The sequence below is a fragment of the Piliocolobus tephrosceles genome, unplaced genomic scaffold (assembly GCF_002776525.5).
Source record: "Piliocolobus tephrosceles isolate RC106 unplaced genomic scaffold, ASM277652v3 unscaffolded_31085, whole genome shotgun sequence".
Classification (NCBI taxonomy): domain Eukaryota; kingdom Metazoa; phylum Chordata; class Mammalia; order Primates; family Cercopithecidae; genus Piliocolobus; species Piliocolobus tephrosceles.
The window spans coordinates 10,163-32,409 of NW_022314405.1; the positions used below are offsets into that span (position 1 = coordinate 10,163).

The window sequence follows — 22,247 nt, forward strand, 5'->3', positions numbered from 1 at the left end:
GTCTCTACTAAAAAAATACAAAAAATTAGCCAGGCATGGTGGCGGGCGCCTGTAGTCCCAGCTACTGGGGAGGCTGAGGCAGGAGAATGGCGTGAATCCGGGAGGCGGAGATTGCAGTGAGCAGAGATGGCGCCACAGCACTCTAGCCTGGGCGACAGAGTGAGACACCTGTTGCAAAAAAAAAAAAAAAAAAAAAAAAAAAAAAAAAAAAAAAAAAAAAAAACTGGAATGAAAGATTATGATTCTTTTTTACATTGATTTGTTTAATCTGTGGTGTTAGATATCAGAATTATGGTTACTCTAAAGAAAATATTGACTGCCAGAAGTCATGGGTGAACCTCCTGTGGTTCTGGAAATATTTCAGCAGAGTAATGGTTAAACGGTGCAGTCTGGTTAAACTCCAGTCATCTGTACAATTAAGATTCAGGCAGATAATACATCTACGAAGATTGAAAATAACATTAGGTATCTTTTTGACATCTAATTGCATGTAGCAATTAACACATGACTATGTTCTTGTAATTCCCCCATAACTTCAATGCAAAGATACAGAAAACTCCGCTAATTTCCTTTTGAAAATACCGTGGTGTGTTGTTTTGTTTCCTTGTAGTGTCCTGAATTTAAAAGGCCCAGGGACATTGCAGTTGACTGGGTGGCTGGAAACATTTACTGGACTGATCATTCTAGAATGCACTGGTTCAGTTACTACACTACTCACTGGACCAGTCTGAGGTACTCTATCAACGTAGGGCAGCTGAATGGCCCCAACTGCACCAGACTCTTAACAAATATGGCTGGAGAACCCTATGCTATTGCTGTAAATCCTAAAAGAGGGTAGGTTACTGGTTTAGTATTTCTATTTCTTGATAATGAATATCCTTTTTAGAAATCATGCTCCGTAGATTTTGTCTCTGTAATGAGTGTTCAATATGTAATAGTGTCACATGCCTTTAAATATCCTTGTACTATTTCTTCTGTAAAAAAGCATGTCCTATTCCCACCAAATGATGATATAAAATATATATTTTTTTCTGAAATATTCCTTTTTTATCCATTCAGTGTACCTGTGTGTCTGTGTGTGTGTGTGTGTGTGTCTGTGCATGGTTATATGTGTGCACTGCAGAAGAATGAGCTTGCTGTGATAGACACAACCTCTGTTTCTGATCTAAAATTGAATTATCAAAATATTAAACATAATATCAAACATATTACATACAGAGTACTAACATTTTTCTCTATGGTAATAAAAGATGAAGGGATATATATATATGTGTATGTGTATATATATACACACACACAAGCAAATTTAAAGAGTGTATTACAAACATTTCCTTCTTTTAGTTAGAGATGTAAACCTACAAGCAATGGCTAAAAAGTCAATAGAAAAATGTTAACTAAAACTCTTAATCGTCCATAAAGTGGATTGATAACTCCTGAGTAAAAAGAGCCAACTCATACCTAACTATTAGAATTAAGCAGTCATCCAAATTAAAGAATAATTTATGTTTGGGAAAATAGTTACTTCTCTATAAAAAAAAAAAATAGCGTGTTCATACAGCATCCATAATAAAATGACTATTGTGTCAAAACAAAAGGGAAGTTTCATGTGGTGGAAATATTTTTTCTCTGAGTTTTAATGAAAGTTTCAAAATTGAATTTTTGATATTAAATAATGAGCTATGGTACATCATAGTATACAATGATTCTCAAATTTTAATGTGTGTAGGCAAGACTTTCATTAAAATGTTGATTCCCAGGCCATTTATTGGAGGCTTTCATTCTGTGTGTTTTGAGTTGTACCTGGGAATCTACTTTTTAAGAGACTCTGGGGTGACTCTGAGGCATGTGGTCTGAAGAGTCACTGCTTTGTGGAGCAGAGTTGGGTTAGAGCAGCACCATCACCAGGCTAACCTCTTTGACCCACTCTCCTCAGGATGATGTACTGGACTGTTGTTGGAGATCACTCCCACATAGAAGAAGCAGCCATGGATGGTACACTGAGAAGGATTTTAGTACAAAAGAACTTACAGAGACCCACAGGTATCTGACACACGCTAAAATATGAAGCAGAATGACAAGTATATTACTGTTAACAGTTATTTCTAGTGTTGTTGGCAATATAAGTATATTTACAAGTGGATAAAACAATTTATAGTATGATTTTATGAAGTTATTTACATTTCATGTCCTATTTTCTCAACTTGAAAATCAGGTACTTATACTGTCAGTTATATTACAGGAATATGATTTGAAACTTGCCTAAGTTGTAAGCCTATTAGTCAGATTTCACAGGCATGAAATTTTGACAGTTTATGGCAATACATTTACATTAGGGTATTTTTACAGATACATGTTAATGAAGTTGGGATATTGGGAAATATTCCTAGAGGATGAGAGATGAAATGAACAAATAGGTGGCTAAATATACTTTATGTAAAAGACAGGTTTGATGATTTTTTTTGCCTTTTCATTCAGAGCTCTTTTCAATATGACTTTAATCTCCCTGGCCCACTTGCCATCTAAGCTACTACTCCAAACCATCTGTGTTCTCAGGACTGCCCAGGAGTTCAGATCTTTTCTGTCCCCATGATCTTTCTCTCATGTAATTTTTCTCCCAGCTCCCTTATCTAGAATGTCAACCTTTGTCTACCTAGTTATATCTTTCCCATTTTGTACCTCTAACTTTAGAACTTCTTCAATAAAACATTTTCAGACTATAGGAGCCTCAGGGGCTCTGTGCCACCTACCCTCCACTGACTATACCTCCACAGAAAGGACATAATGCATTGTTTATAGTACATATTTAAAAATTATGCATTACAATGTCTTCTGTAGTTTATTTATATTTAGTGCTTATATTCTTATTCATTTTTAATGTGTTTTATACCTTTCCATTCATTTAGATTGTTTTTAATCTTTATGGAGAGAAGCAATATTTGAAATTTAGTCTATGTACATAAATTTGTTTTCATCCCATGCTCATTAACAAATGCCCATTGAATATGTACCATGTGCCAGAAATTGTTCCAAATGCTGAAGAAACAATATGAAGCAAGTTCTAACCCTCATGAAGTCTATCTTCCTATAGAGGATAGAATATGTATTTATATATACTGTCACATTGTTATACATGCTATATAGAAAAGCATAGTAAGAGATGGGCTGTCAATGGAGGTACTATTTTAGTTATGATGATCAGAGAAGTCATCTCTAGAAGGGTGATATTGAAAGAGAGACCTAAATAAAGAGAGGCAGCAAGTGATGTGAATATGTGAGGAAAGAGCTTTTTAAGAAAATAGAATAGTAAGTTCTGAGTAAGGAATTAGCTCAGCATGAAAACAGCAAGAAGGTTAGCATACCTAGAAGCATATAAACAATTCAGGAGAATGGAAGATATGAGGATGGCAAGGTGACTCAAATGCAAAACTGAATTCTATTCTAGCTTTGAAGAGAGCTTTTTGAAGGTATTGGCAAGTTAAGTGGCATAATCTCAAACACAGTTTTTATTTTTAAAATACTTCTTTTTTTTTTTTTTTTTTTTTTTTTTTTTTTTTTTGAGACAGAATCTTGCTGTGTCGCCCAAGATGGAGTTCAGTGATGCTATCCTGGTTCTTTGGTGTTAACATTTTACACAATCATATTGATAGTATATGTAACAGATTTTTATTTTAAAGAATGACACTGGCAGCAGTTTGTGGAATTACCTGTAGGATGATATTTAGGAAAGTGCCTAAAGTGAGGATTCTTGTAGAAGTCATTTATAAAGGAAGTGGTATACAGAAGAAAGCTGTAAAAGACAGAGGGAGAGCAGAGGAAGGAGCCCAGTAAACTGTGTTTCAGGTCGAGTCTAGTCTTGGTTTGAGTCACTATGGTTATGCTTTGGAGCATAGATTTATGACAGGCAAGGGGATCTGCTTTTGATATGCCCCATCAATCATTAATTGGCCTTGGGGCTGTGATATTCCAAGCAAAGCTGCTTCAATCAGTTAAGCACAATGATCTGGAGAAGGAGGGTATGTGTGAGTCCTCACTGTAGAAGCACCAGTGAGGAACTGGGTCCTCCTCTTTAGTAAAGGCGATCTGCATAGGCACCACAGTGTCTCCAACATTGGGTCTAGTGACAGATGCCTGGATCTGACACTTTTCATGTATTACCCATTCTGCTCAACAACTCTTATGGGTAACTTAGTGATGCACATAACACAGCCCTTTTTCTTACAAAGTTTACATTCGAGAAAGAAAAAAAAAATGAGGCATATGCAGAAGTAATTGTACTTTTTGCAAAAGGTGAGAATTGTGTCATTCATTGTCATATCAGAGTTCAGAGGTGAGAAAGATAATCTCCAATAATGAAAAACTATGTGAAAAGTGATGTTCGAATAAGTACTTGAGGAATAGACAGGTAATCCATCATGAGGACATTTTTAAAAAGCCCTTCATTGGAGTCAGATACACTTTTGAATCTCAAGAGATTATGTATTAGCTGTGAGACCTCAGAAATGAATTTATTACCTTCAAACCTTGGCTTTATCAATAGAAAATCAAAGACTGGCTGGGCATGGTGCCTCACACCTGTAACCCCAGCACTTTGGGAGGCCAAGGCGCGCGGATCACCTGAGGTCAGGAGTTTGAGACCAGCCTGCCCAACATGGCAAACCCATTTCTACTAAAAATACAAAAAACAAGCCAGGCATGGTGATGTGTACCTGTAATCCCAGCTACTTGGGAGGCTGAGGCATAAGAATTGCTTGAACCCAGTGAGGCGAGATCCCACCATTACATTCCCGCCTGAGCGACAAGAGTGAAACTCCCTTTTTAAAATAATATATATACACATGCATATATGTATACACACATTATATATATATATATAGTAATAACTAACTTAAAAATGCCAGATATATGAAATAATGTAGTCCTCTGAGCCAGGGATCCAGTGTAGAGCATATGGATGCTCTGCTGATGTCAGGAATCAAGAGACATGTAGAAGGGCACGGGTTGGGTGACATAATATGTGAGAAGAGAAAACCTTAAATGCCAAAGGGCTTCAACATAACTTTTTAGCCAATATTGAGCCATTGTATGATTTTGATTTAAGGAGTGATTCAAAGAATGTGTGCCTTCAAACGACACACTGATTATTGTTTTTATTGGGCACCATATAAGACATAATAAAAATATGTTGTTTCAGTCAAGTGTGTAGCAGATAAATAATGTGTTCCATGAGAGCAGGAACATGAACTATTTAGCTGAGGATAATGGCTTCAAACTCCATCCATGTCCCTGCAAAGGACATGATCTCATTCCTTTTCATGGTTGCATAGTACTCCATGATATATATGTACCACATTTTCTTTATGCAGTCTATCATTGGTGGGCATTTGGGTTGATTCCCCTGTCTCTGCTATTGTGAACAGGGCTGCAATGAACATATGCATGTGTGTATCTTTACAGTCAAATTGTTTATATTCTTTTGGGTATATGCCCAGCAATGGGATTGCTGGGCCACACAGTATGAAGTACTATTGTTGTACTATCTAGTATTATGAAGTACTATTAGATTATTTCTCTAATAATCAGTGATGCTAAGCTTTTTTTTCATATGTTTGTTGGCCGAAGGCATGTCTTCTTTTGAAAAGTATCTGTTCATGTCCTTTGTCCACTTTTTACTGGGGTTGTTTTTTTCATGTAAATTTGTTTAAGTTCTTTGTAGATTCTGAATATAGACTTTTATCAGATGGGTGGATTGCAAAAATTTTCTACAATTCTGTAGGTTGTATCTTGACTCTGATAGTTTATTTTGCTGTGCAGAAGCACTTTAGTTAAATTAGATCCCATTTGACAATTTTTTCCTGTACAATTGCTTTTGTCATCTTCATTATGAAATTTTTGCCTTTGCCTATGTCCTGAATGATATTTCTGAGATTTTCTTCTAGGAATTTTATAGATTTGGGTTTTACATTTAAGTCTTAAATCTATCTTGAGTTAATTTTTGTATAAGGTGTAAGGAAGGGATCTAGTTTCAATTTTCTGCATATGGCTAGCCAGTTCTTCTAGCACCATTTATTAAATATGGAATCCTTTCCTCATTGCTTTTGTCAGGTTTGCTGAAAATCAGATGGTTGTAAATGTGCAGTCTTATTTCTGAGCTCTCTATTCTGTTCCATGGGTCTATGCATCTGTACCAGTACCACGGTGTTTTGGTTACTATAGCCTTGTAGTATAGTTTGAAGTCAGGTAATGCGATGCCTCCAGCTTTGTTCTTTTTGCTTAGGATTATCTTAGCTATACAGGCTCTGTTTTGACTCCATATTAATTTTTTTTTTTTTTTTTTTTTTTTTTTTTTGAGACAGAATCTTGCTCTGTCGCCCAAGCTGGAGTTCAGTGAGCTATCCTGGTTCACTGCAGCATCTGCTCCCAGGTTCAAGCAGTTCTTCTGCCTCAGCCTCCCATGTAGCTGGGATTACAGGCACCCGCCACCATGCCCAGCTAATTTTTGTATTTTCAGTAGAGATAAGGTTTCACCATGTTGGCCAGGCTGGTCTTGAATTCCAGATCTCAAGTGATCAACCCTCCTCAGTCTCTCAAACTTCTGAGACTATAGGTGGGCTCCCAGCCCATATGAATTTTAAAGTGTTTTTTTTTTTTTTTTTTTTTTTTTTTTTTTTCTAATTTGGTGAAGGTATCAATGGTAGTTTAATGGGAATAGCATTGAATTTATAAATTACTTTGGGCAGTATGGCCATTTTCACAATATTCTTTCTATCCATGAGCTTGGTAGGTTTTTTTCATCTTGTGTTTTCTCTGGTTCCCTTGAGCAGTGGTTTGTAGTTCTCCTTGAACAGGTCCTTCACCTCCCTTGTTAGCTGTATTTCTAAGTAAGTAAGTATTTTATTGTCTTTGCAGCAACTGTGAATGGGAGTTCATTCATGATTTGTCTCTCTGGTTGTCTGTTTTTGGTGTATAGGAAATGATGTGATTTTCACATATTGATTTGTTATCCTAAGACTTTCCTGAAGTTGCTTATCAGATTAAGAAGGTTTTGAGCTGATAAGATGGGGTTTTCTAGATATGGGAACATGTCATCTACAAACAGAGACATTTTTAATTTCTCTCCTCCTATTTGAATACACTTTATTTCTTTCTCTTGCCTGATTGTCCTGACCAGAAATTCCAATTCTGTGCGGAGTAGGAGTGGTGAGAGAGGGCATCTTTGGTCTGTGCTGGTTTTCAAGGGAAATGCTTCCAGCATTTGCCTATTCAGTGTGCTATTGGCTATGGGTTTGTCATAAATGGTTCTTATTATTTTGAGGTATGAAGAACATGAACTCTTTTGGTGTTTGCTCTGTGCATAGTACCTGGCAGTGTGTGGTACAGGGGAGGTCCCCATGAGTATGTAGAGTTAATGAATGCTGTGTCAGACAAGGATACTTTCCAACTTTGCATCCAGTGAGGAGGGTATGTAGTATTACATGAGTTTGATTTCAAACTACATTCTTTGATACTTAAAAGCGTATTTACATTGCCTCCTATTTTCCTCAAATTGCAGCAATTTCTAAGAAAATAAATAACTACATACTGGTCCTGGACCACTCACAATTGTTTGATTCATTAAGCAAATTCATTGGCCAACGTAAAGTCTCTAGTTAAATAAAGTGAACATGAATGTTAGGACTATTTTGCTGTTATTTGAATTTAGTTTACCAACACTGTCATAAATAGACATGTATTTATATGAAAAATAAGTGTGTATGTGTGTATGAAGACATGACTTTAATGTAGTTTCTAACTTAACTCAGAAAATACTTTTAACAATTTTTAAAAATTAAATTTGATATAATGGTATGTATCCAGGTTTTTATTTTTGGCCCCTTTATCAACTTCTTAAATCAAGAATATGGTAGTTCACACTTGGTTATTACTATCTTGCAAATTTTGGCTTTCCATTAAAACATAATGTATATAGTCTTTTTCTCTATTTCTGAAAAACAGTGATTTAAATTTTTTGCTCTCTCCAAGTCCTGCCTCTTAAATATCAATGTGTTACATACTATGGCCACTTCACATAATATTTTTTTTTTTTTTTTCATTTTCTTCCAACCTACGATAGAAGTAGGGGAACTAGTAGATCTTAAAAAATTTTAGAGTTTGACAAGAGTGAAATTTTAAAATCCCTAAAATATAAAGTAGTCTTGGTATCAAGGGAGATGTACAGAAAATGACTACATAATTAGCTCCATTATCTTGTGTCACTAAAACTTAGTGAGCCTATGTCTTTATTTTTTATAAACCGTTCAAATTGTGATTCTATACTTCATTAAAACAAGTACAACATTTTATTTCAAATTTTCTGTGCTCCTACTGACTTGGTTCCAAATATTCATCTTTCCCTGTTCAGATAAGAATGAGTTTCTTGAGAATTCATTTTTTTTTCCATTTTATTATTGGTTCTTTATTACAGAGCAAAATAAAATATGATATTTTAAAGATAGACATGAACTTTTTTCATATAAACTTGATTCTCATCTCTATAACAGGAAAAGTTAGCTGATTCCTTTATTAACTTTTTAATTTAGAAGACTATCTCTTTTATTAAAGGGCTTAATAAAAAATCAAAATTATTGATTTTTGGATTTCTGGAGTATAAATTCCACTCATCTATAAACTTTGTTATATAATTTTTATCAAGATGTAATTCCATCCAATAGTACAAAATATAGCCAGAGCTGATAAAAGTGGGTATGTCTTAGACAAACGTAGACCAATAATGCAATATGTGACATTTTTGAGAACTTTTTACTGCTTCTGAATCTGAAAAACAATATTGTTGATTAAATTGGATTACATACTCATTGTTTTCTCCTTTTCTGTGATTATCAATATTAATGTTTTTAAGTCTAAAACTAATTTTATCGGCAACAGATTTTTGTTTTAGCTACTTCTTTATTGTAGCACATTGGTAGAAGAGAGACAATCATGTTTTTATGTTATGTTTTTAACCATTCTCAGTCAGCTGTTTTGAACTATAGGAGCAGCAGCAAAAAATTGTGCAATTTGTGGTTCATATTACTCATAATTCTACATGAAAATGCAAAAACGTGTCTTCTAACATGACTTCAAATAGCAAATTAATAATTGAGCAGAAACCCGTAAAACAATGGCCACTTGCTTAATTGTTATTTTTCAGGATCTGGTCAGGCATGGTACATCTCTATACATTACTTGAGGAACAAAATATTTAATTTGATTACATGTGAGCTAAGTATTTGTATTTAACTGAAGAATTATTCAATAATGATTTCTAATATGAATTATTTCCATTCTGATTATTAAGTCTTGGTCCAGTTACACAGGAATAAAAGTCTAGCACAGACTCAAAAGTACCTTTCATTCAGTTGCATTGCCATTAAAATGTACTTCAGTTGCTTCTTGAATGTTCTCATTGGGAACACTCTTTAGTTGCCTAAGGTATTTAACTGCATTGTACTTCCAAAGTATGCCATATGTCATATTTAGACAGCAGCTATGTCACAAAAAATAATCTACAGCAGTGAATATTTATTATAGAATTCATGAGTCAGACATATTACTCTTCCATATTGAAGGAAGTTTACTTTCTTAGATATTCTATGTTTTGATGATGTTCCTACAAAAAGACACTGGATGGATTCCAATTACATTAATGCAATCAAAAAATGAAACTAAAATAATATTTTTACTCTATATTATTTCAGTCCATTATCATTCACTGACATCTACCTGTAATGAAACTGAAGACAAGCAGTCTCAGAGAAAATTAATTCAAGCATCACTAGAACTTTAATCAAGAACTTTACTGTTTATTCTTCCCTACCATAAACATCATTTTTTTCTTTCTTTTTTTTTTTTTTTTTTTTTTTTTTTTTTTAAGACAGAGTCTCACTCTGTTGCCCAGGCTGATCTCAGCTTGCTGACCTCTGCCTCCCAGGTTCAAGCAATTCTCCTGCCTCAGCCTCCAGGGTAGCTGGGATTGCAGGTGCCGGCCACCATGCCCAGATAACTTTTGGATTTTTAGTAGCGACAGGGTTTCACCATGTTGACCGGCTGGTCTCAATCTCCTGACCTCGTGATCCTCCCGCCTCAGCCTCCCAAAGTGCTGGGATTACAGGCGTGAGCCACCACACCGGCTAATATCAATCTTTAGTCACATTAACTTCAGCATGCACACAGATGTCTGATCGATAACACCATTGGCCAACTCTGAAGGGGTGAAAATATATTTTAATGAAATACATGAACCTTGTGTATTCTGAGAACTATACCTTCTTGAAGGAATTAAAAATACAAATAATTATACTAACTCATTTTAAATAATGGTCCGATAAATGATTTAAATAATGAATTCATTCTCCATATAATATGAAGATGAAAATGAAAATAATATTAAAGGAAAGTCTATTAGAAAATAGCTAAAATTAAGAAACCATAAATATGACTAGAAGGGGTATTTACAGCAGACTTTCTTATATGAAATAAGACTTTTGCTAGAGTTTGTTAACTAAATGCCATGTAATCTGAACCCATGTATTTGGGATAAAGATTGAGTTACTTTAATTTTTCTAATTTCTACAGTATCATGATTGGCACTGGGTAATTTCTATGATGCTTGAAGACAAATGTCAACTGTAATTATACAATAAGAAGCAAAAGTATGATTCTGAATGATTTCAAATTTATTTGCACTGTTTGTCTTGTGTGTGTTGATTTTGCAGGTTTGGCTGTGGATTATTTTAGTGAACGAATATATTGGGCTGACTTTGAGCTCTCCATCATTGGCAGTGTTCTGTATGATGGCTCTAATTCAATAGTCTCTGTCAGCAGCAAACAAGGTTTGTGAAATGCTTTTGTCTTCATTTTTAATTATTATTGAGAGTGTTAAATACTAAGACAAAATTGTAAGTATGGATGCTTTGCATTCTGGATTTTCTTAAATTCTTTCTCCTTTCAACTTATAACTCTTACTAGTAATTAAAATTTTAATTCCTACTGGAAAAACATAGAGGTCAGAGCAGAAGTTTATCCATCTTGACTTGAATAAACATGGCCATTGCTGTCCAGATTCAGAAAATAATTTTACTCTGTGGCTTCCGTGGCTATTCCATTCTGAGCAGAGCACTTCTAGTAGTCAAGATCAGCATCTGTGAACACAAACTTTTATTTCAATTGCAATGATAACAAGCAAACAATGAGTTACTGTATCAATGCATCAAAAATGACCATTTAACTCTACCACCAGTGAGGGCTGAATCTACTTGTGCTCCTCTGTTGCTATACTGTTTTTATGCCCACCTATCTCCCTGGCTTCTATTTTTTAACTGTCTCATTTTTCTAGCTCCCTTCTGTTCCTCATACTTTTTTCTGCCTGGCTGTCTCAGTTCTTTCTGCCGTATTTAATTTCTTCCCTTTCTGTCACTTTCTTTTCCCTACTTCAACCTCTTCCCACAATTTTTTTGTAACCACAAATTTTTCATCATATCCACTTTAAATTTTTGTATTTGTGTGTTATATATTTATTGAATATAGCTTTGCTTCCTGTTTGTTTGTTTTTTAAATAACACAAACAGGGAAGTTAAACAACTAAATCAAATTTTTATTGTGCCTTTGCCTAAAGTATGTGTGTGTATTTTTATCAATGGCCTCAGATGGAAAAAAAAAAAAAAAAAGTTCACATCCCTGTAATTAATTACAATGAAGTTAACTTGTTCTGGCTTTGGTGCACATTTTACTATTTCATGAAACAGCAAAGAAAAATATATGAATATAAAGATACTTTATACTTTACAACCTCTAAATAATTAGTAAAAATATAAAGGTTGTCATTTTATTTGTTATAAATTTCTGTTTCAAAAGTTAGAATAATTATTCATTTGATAAAATCTCTAAAAATAAGTCACAAAATGTGAAAATAATGGTTACTATTATTTTTAGCTAAACTAATCAGACAAATGATTTTCATTTACCTGTTTGTTTTCTTTATTCCATTTCTGAAATGAACAATACTAATGTCAAACATTATTTTTGGATTTACTCTTTAAAAATCAACAAATGATTGCTTAATAAACCAGTCATTTGGGCATGTAATTTGATTATTTATTTGATCCAGAACACAAACTGAGTTGTGTAAACTGCCTGTTTTTATACTACAGATAGCATTGGATATAAGATATCCTCTCTGTATAGCAGAGAGGATTAGTCTGCAAATAACCCCCAGAAAATGCTTTGTGATGGTAAAGATGATTAAAGTGATGATGGAAGTGTATTTTTTATGTTTTAAGTAACATGTTTACTCATTGCATATCCTTACTTAAGATATAATTCTAAGAACGTCATAGCTAATATTATAAATATTCCAATTCTGAAAGTTTAAACGGTAATAAGATTTTCAATATGGTCTCAGATAAACATAGTTTTTAAAGTCTGAGTGTATACATTAAAACTTTCATAACTGCCTTTTGAAAATTCCAGGTTTATTACATCCACATAGAATTGATATCTTCGAAGATTATATATATGGAGCAGGACCTAAAAATGGTGTATTTCGAGTACAAAAATTTGGCCATGGTTCAGTAGAGTACTTAGCTTTAAATATTGATAAAACAAAAGGTGTTTTGATATCTCATCGTTATAAACAACTAGACTGTAAGTATAATATATTATGAAGTTGTCTATATTGGTCAATTTTTTTCTTATATCTCTCAAAAAATATATGTAAATGTCTTAACCTCAGTAAGTTAAGTAACTTTAATTTTTATGTCACTAGACTTTTTCAACTACCAAAACGTCAAAATATAGATAATTATATTTCTGCTGTAACCGGGAAAATGTTCAGCATTTGGCCATGTTTTCTTGCAATTAAAACTGTCTTTGTTACAATAATCTGTTAATCTGTTTCTAAAATTCTTAATAGAACCTTGTGAGTGTATAGATGAACTATCCAAGTAAGGAAATTTATTGTTGGCCATTTTGACTCTTATTGCTAATCAACAAGTAACTATTATAGTATTAACCTTCCATTCTTAAATATATAGAAAAAGAACTCTTCCCAAGACTTGCATATTTTCTCTAATTTATTGTATATGACTTATTATTGTTACTCTCCCTCCTAGAAAGGATTGGGTAAATCATTGAGGTAATTAAGGTAATACTCTTGAAAATATGTTTCTAACACAGCTGTCAAAAATATTGAAGAACAAAGTGAAAAATAATAATATGGCTGAAATTCTAATGATCTGTGTTTATGTATCAGTTCACTCTTCAAGATGCTGTTCAAGGGTTATTTATAATTACTATTTATGGCAAATGAAATGGATTTTACCTTGTTTGGTGCATTTATCTGGAACAAGTGGTGTTTATTCAAATCAGTTCTCACAACAGAATAAAACAAAATATAGTTTCCTAAATCGTCCTGAAATTTTATCCAAAGTCTTGCTGCTCTTTACCAATAATTTGGCATATAAGATTCCAAGGTTGATATGAGGACACTTTCTCTCATCCTCCGGTTCTGTTTAATATATTCATAGTTGAATATTACCACATTCATAAAAAGTAAACAAATAAAATCCTGTCTTGAATATAATAGGCATTTGAGTAGTGGTTCTTACAGAAAACAAGCCACTCTCATAGTCACCAACTCAGCTACCTGGGTGCCATTCCTGTTTAATTCTGGTGAAATAATCTCTAGGAAAGGTCAAAAATCAGCTATGACTGCAAAGGATGTCGACTGGATAAAAATTTAAACACAAATAAGTATGGCACACATTTACACGTGCACACAAACTCCCACTTGATGGAAAGGAAGCCATTTTAGACCTTTTTTTTTAAAAAAAGTCTTATTTTTCATCTGTACCTTGAACTGACAAGCTACATATGCATTTTAATCCTTTGTGTTAATCAATACAAGGGGGGCATTGTTTTTGTCTGTTAGAACAACTCTGTGAAATAAGATGTTAAAATGAGGGCTAGATCCCCCCAAAACTTCAATTGTCTTTACTTTCCAACACAGCCCCAATGGTACTTCAGGTTCTAAGACCAACTCTTATGCCAAAAGCAATTAATCAGAAGCAAAAGTAACAAAGTATAGATCTGAATAATTTCTTCTCTCTTTGGAAAATATAAATAAGGCAAACTTACTATTAATGATGAGCATTGGGTAGTAATTTTTCTTCACCTCTAAAGGAGAATGATGATATTGAGTAAGATACTCCCAGTGGAAATTTGATGTGATTACTTTTCAACATTGCTAATTAATCATTTCCCTTATTTAATGTTATGCTTTTGAAGCCTATTGTATCTATATTTACACATTGTGTTGTTTTCGTTTGTTTAACCAGTACCCAATCCATGCTCGGATTTAGCATGTGAATTCCTCTGCTTGCTGAATCCTTCTGGGGCCACTTGTGTGTGTCCGGAAGGAAAATATTTGATTAATGGCACCTGCAATGATGACAGCCTGTTAGGTAGGTATACTTTATTATTCTGTAAATAATGAATTAATGCTTATCATAAAATTTCACAACTAGTGAAATGGAGTGAAATGATCTGTTTCATCAGCAATCTAGCTACCTTGATAGCAGCAGTTCTTGAATGCCTGTGTAAGCTGTTCTTTTCTCTGGAGAAGACTTTCAAACAATTCATTCTGCATTTGTTCACAAAACAGCATTGAACACTTACAGGCATTTAACAACAGATCGAGAACTTTGAAGTCACTCACAGACCCAAAAGAAATTTTTTTATAACTCTTCTATTAGATAAGACAATAATATTTTTTGAGAACATTCTGCTATGGGTGTCAACTCAGCCCAAAAATCCATTTATTTATTCAATACGTTTCTATTGATTACCTCTTGTGTGCCAAGCACTAACTTAGAAATTGAGAATTTAGAAACCCAATTTTAGTTTCTTCTGTATAAAATGGGACTTAAAATACTACTACTACTATTACTACTGCTTCTGCTATTACCACAAAGAATAATAATAACAAGTATTTTGAGGGCTTATGAAGAAGGCATATCACTAATGCAAAAACTAAAAACTACCTTAGAAACAAAACTGATAAGATTTCTTCATCCATGCAGTTTGTATTTCAGAAGCTAGAAGCTGGAATAATCAATAAAAATTGAAACATTACTTCAGATGCTAAATATTAAATAACCAAAAAAAAAAAAATACACACAAAACAGTGTGATAGCACAGGGAAAGAAAATATGTCTCTTGAATATCCAGCTAGACTAACAATAAATAAGTTTCCTCATATTCAAGACACTAGGTATAATGGAAAAAATATTGTTACTAAAAGATAAAATCCACACCTAATACTTTAAAAAATTACTGTATTTATTTATTCATTCATTCTTACTGAGACGGAGTCTTGCTGTCACCAGGCTGGAGTGCAGTGGCATGATTTCGGCTCACTGCAACCTCCACCTCCTGGGTTCAAGCAATTCTCCTGCCTCAGCCTCCCGAGTAGCTGGGTGTGTGTCACTATGCCTGGATGATTTTATTGTGTGTGTGTATTTTTAGTAGAGATGGGGTTTTGCCATGTTGGCCAGCCTGATCTCGAACTCCTGACCTCAGGTGATTCTCCTGCCTAAGCCTCCCAAAGTGCTGGGATTACAGGCATGAACCACCACGCCTGGCCACACATACTAAATTTTATGTCACAGATACAAAGGCGTGGTGGCTTGCACCTGTAATCACAGCACTTAGGGAGGCAGAGACCAGAGGACAGCTTGATCCCAGGGGTTCGAGACCTACCTGGGCAACATAGCAAGTACCCATTCTCCACCAAAAGGAAAAAAAAAAAAATGCAGTACTCCAAAATCACTGGAGGATCACAGCAAACATTTTCCAATGAGATACAGACATTATTCATGGCAGGGTTTGTTACCTATTGTATTTCCCTCTGCTAGAATGCACTCCTCATATGGACTCTGGGTCCTTACCCTCAGTCAGCATCTCCACCTCTGCATGATTTTTCTCTTTGTTCTCTGCTGAAAGTTACATCCAATTTGAAGACTTCTGACATTTATAAGGCACTCAGTGTCTAAAACTATTATAGTACTTTCATTTAATGTATATTATTTAAGCATTTGATATGCAAAGCTGAAGGGGTGGAAAAGATGAATTGATGAATAACATAAGCATCAATAAATAGATATTTATGTGGACAGTGACACAAGTCACAGAAGAGACAGAGTTAAAATTATTACGAGGATTCAGATTATTATTCAAATAGGGGATCAGTCAGAATTTCCTATAGGATATGACGTTTAAACAAAGTCTGCAAAGCCAGAGTGGATTTAGATTAAATGGGAAGGAGGGAGGAGGACACTGAGACAGAAAAGCTGCCTGAGAAGTATGGAAACATGGTGGGTAAAGAAAATAATGAGTCATTCATTTTAGTTAGTGTGTAGAAGTGTGAAGCCCTGTTTTGGCTAATAAGGTTGCAAAGTTCGTAACAGAAAGCTAAGTGTGAATCATGATTGGTATTTTGGGCGGGCACTTTGGTGCCAATTATTGAAAAGGGATGCCGTCATGGCACTAGGATGCTCCCTTCCCCTCTATCTATTCTCCCAAGCAGAGTAGCTGTTATCTCAACTGTGATGGGAGAATAAGAGCATCCAGTGAACATTTCCAAACATTGTTAGTACCACTTTCTCAAATGCTGTTCTGACTGCATCACAGAGGAAGACTCTGCAAAGGTATCTTTTCCACTTAACTTCTCAGAAACAGATCCTTTAACTGTGAACAACTTTTCTGTAGAAATGTCATACCTTCAGTAGTCCCACATAATCTCTTACCCATTGCCCTCACAGGTGCCTCCTGTGTACTGTGTCTACTTAGAAAATTTGGGTGAGAGAGGCAATTAGGAGAGAGATTAGTATAATGCACAGAAATAAACTAATAATTCTACCAAGGGACTTTGACATTGGCTTTGATGTTACAAGTATTATTCAGAGTCAAGTTCAGTTTTTGTTGGTTTTCCTTTCCTCTTCTATGTAATCCTCTTCTGTGTAATCCCATGTTTCCACAACCTCTTCTATGCAATCCTCCTCCTTTCTCCTCTTTGTTTGGTCCAAATTATGTATCCAACAAACTAAATTCTATGAATACCCTGCAAGGACATGACCTAATGTAGGGCTGAGATGAAGTGTTAGAGTAGGCCAAGGTCTACCACTTAAATAACTTTGTTGTGCTTGGACTGTATACCTGCTTCCCTTGGTCTCAGTTTACTGTATACAACATAGAACTAACGATAAATACTACTAATATTGCTATCACTGACAGTAGAAATAATACTAAATATTTTGAAAACCTATGAGGAAAGCATAATTCTATGTATATTTATAGACATATATATTAATTTAATCTTCAAATTTTATTATCTACTAATTTCTCCTATTTTACAGATAAAATGGAAGCATTAGAAGCTCATTTGATTGTCTAACATTACTTAGTAAATGATGGCACCCCAGGGTGAATGTAGGTGGTCCACTCTGTTAATCATCGCACAATATATCCCAGTGTCTCTGTGTCACCCAGAGTACCCATTTGCAGAGTTACTGGAAATTCTAGCAATAACATGGATAGAATGGCTAGCACAATACCTTGAAAAATAGACACATAGCCCTTTAAAATCAATATGTCACTTTGAAGTAGGTAAGAAAATGAAACAAGTTTTTTGCTGCATTAAGTCACCAAATTGTATCATTATATGCTTGAAAGAAGGAATCTTGCTTATCTAAATACACACTTTCCATGATCTAAAACTTTTTTTGGAGATGTGTTTTGCTCTTTCAACCCTGCTTAAAAGGCATGATTTCAGAAACCTCAAAGCCCATTCTTGTAATTTAAGAGAAAATCTTCCATTTAATCAAAATGAAAACAACACTTAAATTAGCCTTTACACATTGTAGGTCTTGAAACATAAACAGTTTGGACCATTTTAGTTGGAACATAAACGAGTGGATTTCAGAATTATTGATTGGTGAAGATAAATGCCAGTTTTTTTTTTTCTGACATTAACATTTGCTATAGCCAATGTTATATGCTTTTCATTTGTTTATAATTATTTGTCTACCTCTAGCTGCTATTGTTAAATGAGAGTATGCTGAATATTTGTAATAACGCTTTGTGTATTGAATTTGAAATTCAAATACGACTCATTCTTAGGGAAGTGTTCACCTGCTTTTTCCTATAGTTGATTATAATTGCTGGAGGTTGGCTTCTGGGGGTCATTTAGTTATTGACAAAAGCAGCTCTTTTTTTCATTGCAGAACCATTATTATGAGTTTTGCAAAAATGTAACTCCACTTCCATTTTATCAGGCAGTGTTGTACTTTAAAACTTCTGGTGCCTAATGAGGCATGTTATAGTCATGTGGATGCCCCAACATGTAGGGATTTTGAATATCCTTGTGGTTTTCATAGAATTGACAGGTAAAAATGAGTACCCCATAATAATCCTACCTGTGATCACAATGCCTTAAGTGTTTATCTTCACTATCCACATCCACAACCTTATTAGGACAAATAATGTTGACTGAGATAGAAATGTTTTGGTAAATTTTAAATTAAACAAGCATATTTCCACTCCACATATTTCTTGAGAGTCTGATCTCTGTACTCAATAATTTGCTGGAGATTCCCACTTATATTTGCATGGGCATCTTCAGTTTAGTATGCCACCTTGAAATTACCCCTCCTTTCCTGTCATCCTTGTGTTCCCACCTAATTGTCCTGGTCAGAAACTGAAGAATCATAAAAGTAGGCTTGGAATCATTTTCGAGGTTATTTTGCTATACATATTGACATGGCCTTCTCCATTAGAAATGCTGCTTTGCTTTGAGCAACATACAGTGTTCAATGGAACAAAACTGATTGAGATAGGCATTCCTCATTTTTCTTCACATAACATTGCTGTGATTTTTACCTCCAAATGACCGTTAGAATACATACACATTCATTCATCCCATGTTACTCTATTTTGGGTCCTCATCTTACCTATCCTGGATAATGTATACAAAGTTCTGAGAGCCTCCCTGCTTTTATAAGCTGCCATTTTAACCCCTGCCAGTACATTACCTTTCCAAGACACCACATTACTTTTAGGGTGGAGTCTAAAATCTATGGATCTTCTCTTACTCACTGCTTAGTTCTTCAAAAGCATTTACCTATTGTGATTCATTTCTTTACCCTCTCTGATCTAGGTCCACTCACAGTGACTTTCATTCATTTCCTCCAGTGCTCACCCGTAGGTCTTCCTGTATGTTACTCCACTGGAGCTCCATCCTCAGTAAACCTTGTGGGCACTCAGTCAATAGCATATAAAAAGTGTTATAATTTTATATTTTATACTTTTTCCCATTTCTTATTTACTATTCATGCAAACCTGAGTTAGCTTGTATAGTTGTCATTAAGGACATTTTAAAGTGAAGTAACTGAGGCTCAAATCAGTTAACTTGTATGCCTAGTAAGCGGCAGAACCAGGACCTAAACACAGGTCTCATTATACCACTGTAATGTTTTATAATACATTTATTTTACATCATGAGAGAGTTCTTCATATTAATACATAAAATTCATATTAATACATAAAATACATATTAATACATAAAACTTCAGCAATGCCAATCTGAAGCCTGCCTACGTGACAACGTATTAGAAACTTTTCAATGAGGCAAGTCGCAGAATTGTATGGCACTGCTGACAGTTTCTATTTATGACTATGGACATGATACTTGAATCATTGTGTCATTTGAAGCCACTGAGGTACTTAAAGATGCTCTTGAAATCATTTCAGTGATATATTCAGGCTTCTGTCATGTATGTGCCAGTGCATCTTGAATAAGGATTATAGATTGCTTTGGTTTTACCGACTTTAACCATAAAATGGGCATTATTATAGTAAAGGGCATATTCTAGAATAGAATGCCTATTACAACTATCTCAATCAGCTTTGTTCCATTGAACACTGTACGTTGCTCAAAGCAAAGCAGCATTTCTAATGGAGAAGACCATGTCAATATGTATAGCAAAATAACCTCGAAAATGATTCCAAACCTATCTTTATCATAAATCATACTTACCATATTGTTAAAAATAATTTTGCTACCACAAGGAATGTCCAGCCTTTTTTATTCTGAGTGAAAATGTTAAGTAGGTAGACTGTACAGAATCATTTGGGACAAATGTTACATATGGAAATGTTTCTAACACTGTTCTATAACCAACTTGTACCAAATCTCAATGACTTTTAGTTTGGGACATTTATATATGGTTAATAAGGACCAACATCAAAGAGTATCTCTTCATGTAAACATTTCTCCATACTATTCACACATGCATACACTATAGAACAAATAGTATGTGTGTGTGTGCATATGCTATAAATGTAACTTACAAATTTAAAGTTTTCTTTTTTAATATCAACTACTCCTAAAAATAAGCTATGTTTGTCTATATTATAAGGAAAATTTCTTGGTTGGAAAATATCACTTTTAGAAGTCTAGGCAACATAGTGAGAACCTGTCTCTACAAAAAATTTAAAAAATTATAGTCCCAGCTACTTGGAAAGCAGAGGTGGGAGGATCACTAGAGCCCAGGAAGTTGAGGCTTCAGTGAGCTGTGATCATGCCACTGCCCACCAGTCTAGGTAACAGAGCAAGACCCTGTCTCAATAAAATAAAAGAAAGAAAGAAGATGAAAATATATTACATTTAGAAAGTTTCAGTTAGTTTTACTATTCAATATTTTACAAATATAAGAAAAAGTTAATAATGCTTTAAATTTAAAGAAGAATATGTATATTTACCATTCAACATTAATATGTATATTTACCATTCAACAACTAGAATCTATCTGTTTTCAGATAGTATTTAATTTTTTCTACTTTTGTACTTGGGGTAAGTATTTTATGGAAAAAAAAGATTCTAATATTTAAATATTGTATCTATTTGAAAATGTATATTAAATTACTCCCTGAAAACATGCTAATTTGTACATTTCTTCTCATAAACAGATGATTCATGTAAGTTAACTTGTGAAAATGGAGGAAGATGCATTTTAAATGAGAAGGGTGATTTGAGGTGTCACTGTTGGCCTAGTTATTCAGGAGAAAGATGTGAAGTCAACCACTGTAGCAACTACTGCCAGAATGGAGGAACTTGCATACCATCAGTTCTAGGTAAATATTTCAGTGTCATTGTATTTTTCCTTATATATGAATCAAAAATAATGTTACAAACATACTCCCTAGTATCTTAATAAAGAATAGACTAACACAATATACTAACACAAAATTAAATCAATGGCATTTGTTCTAAATTCAGTATATAAAAGTTCAAGCCAAAAATTTAACAATACTAACGGTCATTACTCTGGATTGAGCATGGACCATGTGACAGGCTCAGTGTTTATAGATAATTTGCCCCTGGCTCAGAATGATTAGTAGAACCAATTTTCCAGGCTTACTATGTTTTACCCCAAAATTTATGGATATTTTGTTGTTGTTGTTGGACAAATAGTTTTCCTAATGCTAAAAATCAATTGTTATTGAAAATTAGGATTATTTTAAATGTAAACATACAATAACAGAGAATCTGATAGCATCCTGATTCCCATCTAAAATTGTAACTACTCTTTTGGCATCACACTGTGTCATATAACATGCTTTGAAAATTCAAGGTTTCTACATCTTAGGATATATTTGAGATTATTATTAATTTATACAATAGCCGTGTTTGCAGAAAGTGTTCTATGCAGCACATAAACGAACATAGAAACATATTCTTCCACTGACTTGTATTAAATTTAAAATATATTCCATAAGAAAAAAATAACTCCAATGAATAAAATCTAATTTGCAAATTCCAATATTCAGTGCAAGGGATATTATACAGCTATTATAGTGTTACTCAAGAGCATTTAATTTTACTACCATAAATGCAAATTTAGTCAAATGGAAAATCACTCTATATTATATTCACATTCCCCTATATGGTTAATTTCTATCTTACTGGGAGTTCTTACTGCTTCTATTGTTTATGCTACGTTTTGAAGTATTTAATGTATTGCTAACTGAAAGAGTTACATGAAGAATTTTCAGTGTGTATCAGAAAAATCAAGCTGTTTCTGAAATGCATTCTAATAGGAAAAGTTTGATAATTTTATGTCTATATTTTGTCTTATTAATTCATAGTGAAATTATTC

General features: G+C 34.0%; 1 protein-coding gene across 1 annotated transcript; it reads left to right on the forward strand.

The window, feature by feature from the left end:
- Positions 1 to 603: 603 nt before the first annotated feature.
- Positions 604 to 21,222, forward strand: LOC113222428 (low-density lipoprotein receptor-related protein 1B-like; the record flags this gene model as incomplete). The annotated part of the gene is made up of 6 exons (XM_026452038.1): positions 604 to 834; positions 1,934 to 2,040; positions 10,752 to 10,868; positions 12,505 to 12,678; positions 14,370 to 14,495; positions 21,058 to 21,222. Coding segments are annotated over exons 1-6 (835 nt in total), but the record flags the coding sequence as incomplete, so codon positions are not given.
- Between the last annotated feature and the right edge of the window lie 1,025 nt (positions 21,223 to 22,247).